Source organism: Hibiscus syriacus, unplaced genomic scaffold (genome assembly GCF_006381635.1).
Source record: "Hibiscus syriacus cultivar Baekdansim isolate YM2019G1 unplaced genomic scaffold, ASM638163v2 tig00110321_pilon, whole genome shotgun sequence".
NCBI classification, from domain to species: Eukaryota; Viridiplantae; Streptophyta; class Magnoliopsida; order Malvales; family Malvaceae; genus Hibiscus; species Hibiscus syriacus.
In genome coordinates, this window is record NW_024062680.1 from 834,428 (window position 1) to 844,336 (window position 9,909).

At 31.8% G+C, this 9,909-nt stretch overlaps 1 protein-coding gene across 2 annotated transcripts; it reads right to left on the minus strand.

Moving 5' to 3' along the window:
* Positions 1 to 26: 26 nt before the first annotated feature.
* LOC120117630 (DNA repair protein recA homolog 3, mitochondrial-like) lies at positions 27 to 3,315 on the minus strand. 2 transcript variants are annotated; one of them, XM_039137874.1, is made up of 8 exons: positions 3,144 to 3,315; positions 2,947 to 3,004; positions 2,414 to 2,631; positions 2,223 to 2,310; positions 1,672 to 1,844; positions 1,221 to 1,367; positions 788 to 919; positions 27 to 494 (listed from the first exon to the last, which is right to left on the minus strand). In XM_039137874.1, exons 1-8 carry the CDS (start codon positions 3,198 to 3,200, stop codon positions 108 to 110), a joined length of 1,260 nt encoding a protein of 419 aa, XP_038993805.1. In that variant the 5' UTR covers positions 3,201 to 3,315; the 3' UTR covers positions 27 to 107. The 2 variants fall into 2 exon arrangements, with proteins under 2 accessions (XP_038993805.1, XP_038993806.1); XM_039137875.1 differs by having other exon boundaries at positions 2,414 to 2,627; positions 3,144 to 3,193.
* Positions 3,316 to 9,909: the final 6,594 nt, after the last annotated feature.

Below are 9,909 nucleotides of genomic sequence, written 5' to 3' on the forward strand. Positions count from 1 at the left end.
CACCGGAAAATTTAATCAGCTAACAGGTCCAATACGAGAAAGCATTCCCACAAAAGACTGAACCTGCAAGGGAAACAAGGGACATTCCGTTTCGGGTCATAGGGTACTTAAGCTTCAATGGCTGTAACGGCTTCTTCATCAGTAATATCCTTTGAAATTATTTCTTCTGATGTATTCCCATCAGAAATATCAGTATGTTTTTCCTTTTTGTTCTCAGTTTCGAGTAGCTTTTCTCTAAGTTTTGCCGCAAGTTCTTCCCGCTCAATTTCGTTTTCAGCCAAAAACTTTTTGAAGGCTTCCTTGCCATGGAATTTCCGCTCATTGTAAGTGTAGAATGCGACGGCTTTTGTAACAAATTTGTGTTTCGTCGCCAGATCTATGATCTCCCCTTCTCGAGATATTCCCTTCCCAAACTCAAGCTCAAATTCAGCATTCTTAAATGGAGGGGCAAGCTTGTTCTTCACAATCTTCACAGCAACTTGACTTCCAACAATCTGAATATCACAGAAATATCAACAAACACAATGATACATGGAAATACGGGAAAATTCATTCAACCATAAAGAAGAGAATTATGTAGATTCGAATCCTTTTTTAATTTCCCATCTTCGACATGAGTCTTTCGTGAAAGGACTCAATTGATTAAAGAATTAAGTCCTTCCAAATTATTAGGTTAAGCCAGACATCAGAGAGTTTACATGAATTGTATGATCAGAGACTTTCTTAAATCACTACATCCGGATCCAACTATCAAACTTAAGAGGAAAGAAAGGATATAACTTGATACCTCTTCTCCTTTCTTGACAAACCCGGTTCTCCGAATATTTAGACGCACAGAAGCATAGAACTTCAAGGCATTACCACCACAGGTAACTTCAGTTGGCCCACCAAACCCAAAGGTTGAAAGTTTTGACCTTACCTGATAACTATAAATAGTTAATGTACTATAATAAACAAAAAATCATTCCTCGTTTCGTATTCTGAACCTTAAATCTCGTGAGAACTCTGCCTGGACCTCCATTAGGAGGAACAGTTCAGCTGGGAAATACTGAATCAATTTAATGGCCACCTAATTAATAGCTTAATAAAAGCCTTAAAATTGGGACAAAAAGTTTAATGAAGGGAAAAAAATTTAAATGTCGATGAACATTGTGTGAATATTAACAAATTAAAGCTTTATAAAACTCATGAGTGTCATTATCAGGATATAGAACTTATACCTGGTTTATAAAAATCAATATGGTTTGGGATAATGATAGAGAATGACTCAATTTACGAAGAGCCTGGCTCATCAATCTGGCTTGCATTGCCATATGAGCATCACCCATCTCGCCATCAAGCTCGCCTTTAGGCACTAGGGCAGCTACCTGGTGTGGGAATAAAGCCATTTTCAGGATTCCATTCCAAATAAGTGTAACAAGTCGCAGTATCACACAGAGAAAACTACAGAACTTCAACGATGAATATCCAATTTATTCGGTACATTCAAAAATATCCTCCTTCAAATCAGTATCATAGCATACACTACCTAACTAAGCAGCCAAAAGAAAAATGTGGACAAAGAGAATAAAGCAGATTTCATAAACACAACACAAGCATATTCTACCAACTACCAGCAGTGTTTATCAGGAAACACTCCATGGAAAAGAAATGAATCCAAAAACACCTTACACTGTCAACAACAACAACATCAACAGAGCCACTCCGTATAAGGGTGTCTACAAGACTGAGAGCTTGTTCTCCACAATCTGGTTGCGAAAGAAGCAAATTCTCGGTGTTTACCCCAATTGTCTCAGCTAGAGCTGGATCAAGAGCGTGCTCAGCATCAACAAAAACACAATAACCTGCATTTTATAATATTATAAAAAATGTAAGCATCCAACACGATGATAACAGAAATAACTGACAGAATAGAAGATAGTCACGACAAAATCTCCTCCACCCTCCAAATGTGATCACCCTATAAATAGATTTAAGAATATCATATTCTGCATGTAGTTCTCATTGGAATTAACATGAAAGTCTAGCCTATCAAAGTCTTCTACTATGAGTTCTAAAAATGTAACGTAAGAAATTTGTTTTCTAGTAGCATGGCAGGATGAAGTTACAAATGCAAAGATACTCTCCTCTGCCGCGACAGAATAATGGATGTCCTGATGAATGAAAGTTCGTCATAACAAATCATAAATAAGACAATACTAAGTTAAACTACATTAGGTGACCTCCTTGTTTCTGTGCTTCAGCAATTACATGTAGTGCAAGTGTTGTTTTCCCTGAAGCCTCAGGTCCATATATCTCCACTACACGGCCCTGTAACAGTCCAATAAAGAGGTGTTTAAGGAACTACTAAATATAGTGAGCAGCTACTGCTTAGTAGCAAGAAGGTAAAGAAGAAGCAAGAATTGCAGAGTACCTTTGGCAGGCCACCAATTCCAAGTGCAACATCCAAAGCAAAAGAACCAGTGGAAACTACTGGAACATTCCTAGGGGACTCAGAACGACCAAGCCACATGATAGATCCTTTTCCAAAAGAACTAGTAATCTGATCCAGCGCTTGTTTTAGAGCTAAATCTTTCTTGGACATATTCTCCTCACCGGAATCACTTCCATCCGACTTGGATTTCTTCCTAGCTTCAAGCAGGGGGACAATAAAGTAAGAACTTTATCTACTTTCCAACTAAAATTAAGCCAGCTCAAACAAAATAAATAAAGAGCAACATCATTTAGATGACACATTTTTCTTTACACAAAGGATCCTAATTCGAAGCACTATTTGAGTTCTTTCAATCAAAAATCATCACAGCTCCCCAACATTAATTAAGTTTGATAAAAGAAAATGCCATGAAAAGAGCACTCTTCTACAATCACACGCAGGAACTTACCATATTCAAAAATATTATTTTGGGTACCAGCATTCTAATAAAAAGCTTGAAATGGAAGCAATACCTTTAGAAGAAAAGTTACATAGATGTGAAGAAGACCCTAATACCTCTCCTCTACATACCTGCAAAAAGATATATATTCAAACTTCCATTCTTTCTCTTATAGTAACGGTGAAAGATGATCACATGCTTTCAAAGTGACAAAAACAACGCAGGTGCGAAGTTATCAAAGAAAATAAACAAAAGGGTAAGCGTTAAAACCTGTGGGACTAAGAGAAAACGTCTCAGATGAGAAATGTTTCGAAGAAATCTCGCCATATCAAGCAAGCGAGTGGGTTTGTTTGAAACTACAAAATCAGCAAAACGAGGGGGGAAGGGTGAAATGAAGAACAAATTAGTTGAGCTTAAATGCTATTCCATGTATTAAAAAGTGGAGGGTTTATTTATTTATTTATTCAGTTGGTTTCTAAAGAGAATAAGAGAAATATAGCAGAGAGACGGACACTCTGCTCTGTGACCTGTGGAAGTTTTAGGGTTTTTTGGTCGAATTTGTTTCCCTCTCTTTTTGGCATTTCTTCAGTGTGGTTAAAATGCCCGACTACCGGGAGACTTGCTGGTTCGTTGGGCCGTCAAATTCAACTTAAAAGGCTTAACTTTAAAGTCTGGTTAGCCTTTTGGGCTACCATGCTACCGGACGCGCTACTGCTACGCTCATCATATTCCAATTCCATGCGGATCAAGTGCCCTTGTTTTGTCTTATTTTCATTTTTTAATAGTATAAAATAATTATAATATGATATTAGTTTATAATTTTTTAGATACTATAATTCGAATTCAAAATTTTTAAAAATATCAATATTTATTTTTACGAATAAAACAACTTGATAGATTTTGTTTTGTTTTGTTTTTTATTTCAACTTTCTATGAGAATACCTAATAATATCAATATCAACTATAAGTATATTGGAATAATATACAATAAAACCTTTATAAATTAATAATGTCGGGATCACATAGTTTTATTAATTTAAAGAAAAATTAATTAATTGATAAATTAATAATTTATTAATTTAAAGATATCTTTTTGATTCAACGAACCTATATTATTATTCTTGAATAAAACATATACATTGTATTGACCAATTGAATAATGTTCATGTATAATATGACTAATTAAATATAATGAATACCCCTAAAAACAAAGTTTATTGTAATACGCAGTACTAGTTAAAACTTAATGCAAATTTATGTATAGTAAGGAAATCAACCATTATATAAACAACGACAAAAATTCCTAATTAGTCAATCCAAATCAAAACCATCCAACAATGGCTTCACATCTAAAAGATGTCCAAAAATTAATCATGATATATCAAATACGTAAAGTACTATGTGAGTATAAGAGAGATCACCCTACATGCACTCAGAAAGATTTGCAGCAATGGATTTGATGAAAATTTTCATTTGAAAGTTAGTCAAAGTACAATATGAAACACACTTGAGCGATCATCTATGTACCTTTCGACTAACTCAAAAAAAATGAGGGGATACTAAGCAACACAAACCTGCAAAATATCTAGAGATGAAGGTTCTTCATGAGTGATTTCTCCAAAACTAAAAACGTGTAAAATGTTGGAAAATGAGTGAATTTCATTGATGAATTTAATATTTAAATTAAATTCATGTACCTTTTGAATATTACAAATTAAAAGATAATTTTAATTTGAATATTAGTAGGATAATTATTCTTTGAATATGTCAAATTAAAAGGTATTTGTTACCTATTTAAGTTTGAATAGTAAAAGTAGTTTATATCTTTTGAATATTTCAAATTAAAAGATATGATTATCTGTTTAAGTTTGAATAGTAAAACAAGTTTATATCTTTTGAATATTTCAAATTAAAATATATAATTATCTGTTTAAATTTGAATATCGAAGATATTTAGTTTGAGTAAATTTCTCTTAAAAATCCTTATAAATACTGAGTTAACCTGCTAAGTTAAACACAATTTTCAGAACAAATTTTCTATATCTCATAATTCAAGATCTTTTACTTTCTTGAAAAAAATATTTTCTCTCCTTAGTTTTCTGGTGATAGTAAAAAGCAATGATAGTTCGTAATCTCTATTGTAGTGCTACTGTAGCTGATAATCTAGTTGTTGTATATTGGGAGGTAGACGACCAACGATCTCAAGCACCAATAAGTGACTGAAAATTTGTTTTAAGGAAACTGTATAGCGACAGACCTCAACTATTTCCGATCAAAAGATCAATAAAGAAAAGAGTATTTTTCTTTCAAGTTATTTTTATTTATTTATTAAGAAGTTTAATATGGTTTGTTTTATCTTTTAAGGTGTAATTATGGTATCGGATTGTTATAATTCTTACAATCCTATGACAAGTAAACTCGTTATTTATCATTAATTTTTATAATGATATTTGATATTATTTTCACTATTTTATTCTCTATATTATTTTCGGATTTAACAATATTCTCCAACAATCTTAAGACATATTATATTCTTATTTTTCCAATATGATATAAATTATTTTTAGTTTAATCCTTGTTGTACGCAAGGGAAGTGCTAGAAATTCGACATAACAAATATTGAGCCAAAATCAAGAGGAATTTTCGAAAACGATAAGTTTCCTGCAATTATGAATTATGAATTCTAAAATATTTTGTGTAAAGATTTTGTGTTTAATTTTTTTATGTGGAACATGGTTCAACTAATTTATGTGTAGGAATTCAAATAATTAAATTTTAAAATATTTGCAAGGTCTTTGTGGTTGCGCATTTTGTGGGTACACGTTTAGTTTTGATGATTCAAGTTTTTTATTGATAATGATGAAGTCAATCAGGTAGGCAAAATTTTAATATTTAGTATAATCTGAAGCGATTCGAAACTCTTTTTTCTACCCTTTTTTAATCTGAAACGATTCGGATGTCGTGGTGAAAATGTGATAATAAATAAATTTGTTTCAAAATTTATCCTACCATTTTAACGGGTTTGCAAAAATCTTAGAGTGGACAAATCTGTTCAACAGAAATTATCGTGAAAATAACGTTGGTTACTGATTTTGTTTCATAACGTTGATTATGTATGATAACAAAATTGAAAATAAACGAGAATTATTTTTCTGTTTATTAGAATCTTTGATTTCATGTTGGAAATCAATTGAGGTTTTAATTATGTTGTCTAACAAAATTATTTGATTACTATTTATAATAGAAACCATTTGAAATTAACAAGTTTGTTACTCATTTAGTTTGTAGCTAAATTTTGTTGGGATAATAAACCATAATTTACTTTCAATTTATTGTTGGAATTGTTATTAATTCTAATTTTGTGTGTTAAACGAAATCATGATTGTCGGTGATCATGAGCCACAATAAAAAACTTGTAAAATTCTATGGATAAAATTTTAAGATATGATAACATAAGATGTTATTTTATTTGGTAAATTAGGCCAAATATCATATGATCCTTCTATTATTAGAAATGATAAGGTAAACATTGTTTCCATATTCATAGGTGTTAAAGCTTGAGAGCACTCTAACTTTCTACACTAGGAATACATATTGAATGTATTATCATATACACATCGTAAAGTGTATAGTATCCATAAGATGAATAAAATAATTATGGATGACTTTAGACCATAAATACGAAATAAAAGATGCTGACATTAATGAAGTTTTAGTGGTCAAGTTCTTAAAATTAGTAATAATGGTAATGATAGCAAAAGTATTGATATGTGTATTTGCTAAGAGAGCAAAAGCGAATTTATAAAAAAAAAATTATTTTCTATAAATATGAAGTTGAAAACCAACTTAAAAGATTTAGATGGTAAAAAGTGATGGCATAATGCAAACAAATACTCCTAACGTTTGACAATATATTCAATTTTGCCCATATTGTTTTTTGGAACATTTGACCCCCACGTTTCATTTTGGGTCAAAAATCACCCTCTTTGGATGAAAATCGTTAGTCAACTAACGATCAACGCCTGAAGCTGACTCAGCAAGAACATGTAGAGGGAGATGCTGACGTGGCATGTCCATATCATAATAGATGATGACGTGACATATCCATGTAGACTAAATACTGACATGGCATGTTCACGTGTGATGTCACACCAGCCATTTTTTAAAATTAATTAATAATAAATAATTAGTTTTTACTAAATTAATAGCAACCAATCAAATGTTGCCACATGGATATTTTATTAAATTAAGAAATAAGGGATTAAATCTACATAAAATTTTTCAACCCATGAGATTTGAACCTAGGTCTAAATGATGAAAGTCTTAACGCCTAATCACCAGACCAAGTCCCTTGGTTATTATTAAATGACTAATAACATTATTTAAAGTATATTGTTGTCATCAAAACCACCACTAACACAATCATTTTTTAAATTATAGTTAGATTTAAATTGTTAGAATTATTCAAGTCAATTTAAATTCATATTTAAAATTTAAATTAATTTTAAAATTATAAACTTTTAAAAAATAAAAAATAAAATGATTTAATCTTTTAACAAAAAGATTATTTAATTTCAAAGAACATTGGTTAAAAAATCTTATCTTAGCTGATGGAATAGTTGTCAATCCCGGCTCTATTTTACCAGATTCTTTATTGAATTCCCTTTTGTTCACTCTCAAGGAGTTAGATATTAGTGTTCCTCTGGACATAAGCAAATTGGATAATCCTGGTGGTGGAGAGAACCATATCATGCAAAAGTGGTTTGCCGGAGCTAGGCTTTATTTTGAAAAGTTGTTTTTGTCGGAGTCATCATTACTAAGACTCAAGTTCCTGAACCTGGAGAAGGATCCTGCTTGTTTCTCTCTATAGGATGGTCAACCTATTGATGCGAGCCTAAAGAAATGGACTGCTGGAGCATCACAACTCAGTTTGTCTTTGGAAGCAACTGCTAGCTTAAGTGGAGTTCAAAGTTCTCTTGGCGGGTCTTCAGGCTTGTGGAGGTGCGTTGAGCTGAAAGAAGCTTTTGTTGAGTTAGCTATGGCATATGATGATGGGAACCCATTAATAGTTGTGCATCCACCAGGTGGTGTTGTCAGAATAGGGGTTGCTTGTGACCAATATACGTCCAATACATCAGTTGAACAGTTGTTTTTCATTTTAGATCTCTATGGGTATATTGGTAGAGTTGGTGAAAATATAGCAGTGGTTGGAAAGAACAAAAGTCCACAGAGAAATCAGGATAATATTTTGGGGGCGGAAGACTGATGGAAAAAGTTCCTAGTGATACTGCCGTCAGTTTATTTTTTTTAAAGATTAAATCATTTTATTTTTATTTTTTTAAGTTTATAAATTTAAAATTAATTAAAATTTTAAATATGAATTTAAATTGACTCAAATAATTCTAACAATTTAAATCTAACTATAATTTAAAAAAAGTCCTTGTGTTAGTGGTGACTTTGATGGCAACAACATACTTTAAATAATGTTATTAGTCATTTAATAACAACACTTGACTTGTGGTTAGGCGTTAAAGGCTTTCATCCCTTAGACTCAAGTTCATATTTCATGGGTTACAAAATTTTATGGAGGTTTAATCCCTCCTTTTAATTTAATAAAAATTGCATGTGCCATGTGGCAACATCTAATTGGTTGCTATTAATTTCGTAAAAAATATTTATTTATTATTATTATTTTTTAAAAATTGTTGATTTGGCGTCACACGTGGATATGCCACATCAACATTTAGTTTACGTGGATCTGCCACGTCATCATCTACTATGATATGGACATGACACGTCAGTAACTCCCTCTATATGTTCTTATTGAGTTAGCTTCAGGCGTTGACCGTCAGTTGACTAACGGTTTTCATCCAACGAGGGTGCTTTTTCGCCCAAAATGAAACGTGGGGCTCAAAAGTTCAAAAAAAAAAAACAATAGGGGCAAAATTGCATATATTTTCAAACGTTAGGGGTATTTGTTTGCATTATGTCAAAAGTGATTGTGCATAAACATGATATTATCATGAAGTGACATCACTATACTCTCCTAAAATAAATGGAGAATTAAAGCGAAAGAATTGAACCTTAAAGGAAACAATGAATGCAAAGCTAGAAAGTTATGGGTTGTCACAGAACATGTGAGAGAAAGGAGAAGTTGTTTTGTCAACTAATTACCTTTAAAATAAGGTTCCTATAAAAGAGAACAAAGTATAAGACACCATACGAGTTATGAAAAGGTCGAAAACCTGTTTTATACAAACACTTGAAAATATGAGGTTGTCTTGAGAAGGTAATGACTCTATAACCAAAACAAATGAAAATGGTCCTAGACGATGGATTATATTTTCTTTGATAGTCCTATTATCTTATAAGGATAAAATGATGTTAGTTGGATATTGATATTTAAGATATCATTGGAACAAGTGAACATGTTTCACACTAGGAAGGGAAGTGTCATGGAAATCTTCAAGAAAACATTTATAATCAGATATATAATATAGTCTAAGTTTGTAGCTCTAGATTATTCTAGAAAATAAGCTAAATGGATTTAAAATTTCTTGGAGGTTATTTTTGAATGACTAAAACATGTGCCCACAATATGCATATACTTTGATTAGCATATAATTTCAAGTATAATGGTAAGTCGAGACATATGTGTCATCGACGTAATACCATAGACAACTGAACTCAAATGGAGTTATCTCTGTTGATTTTGTAAGATCAAATGATAACAATTGTGGATCCACTGACCAAATGTTAAATCAAGATCAAGTTGATAAAATATCTAAAAGAATGTGACTAAATCCCATGAAATTTAAAGACTTTATGTAAAGGAGAACCATACCTTGTTAACTGTAGATCCTAAGATCTAGGTTCAAAAGGACAACCTAATTGCATAAACAGTGTACGATCACTGTTGGAGTTTTTTTATCCTAAGTCTATTCCTATGATATAAACAATTATCAAAGTAGTATAGGCTAAGCAAAACTTTTAATGACCATTGTGTGCTTTGGTGAGCCGAGTAACATAAGTCACC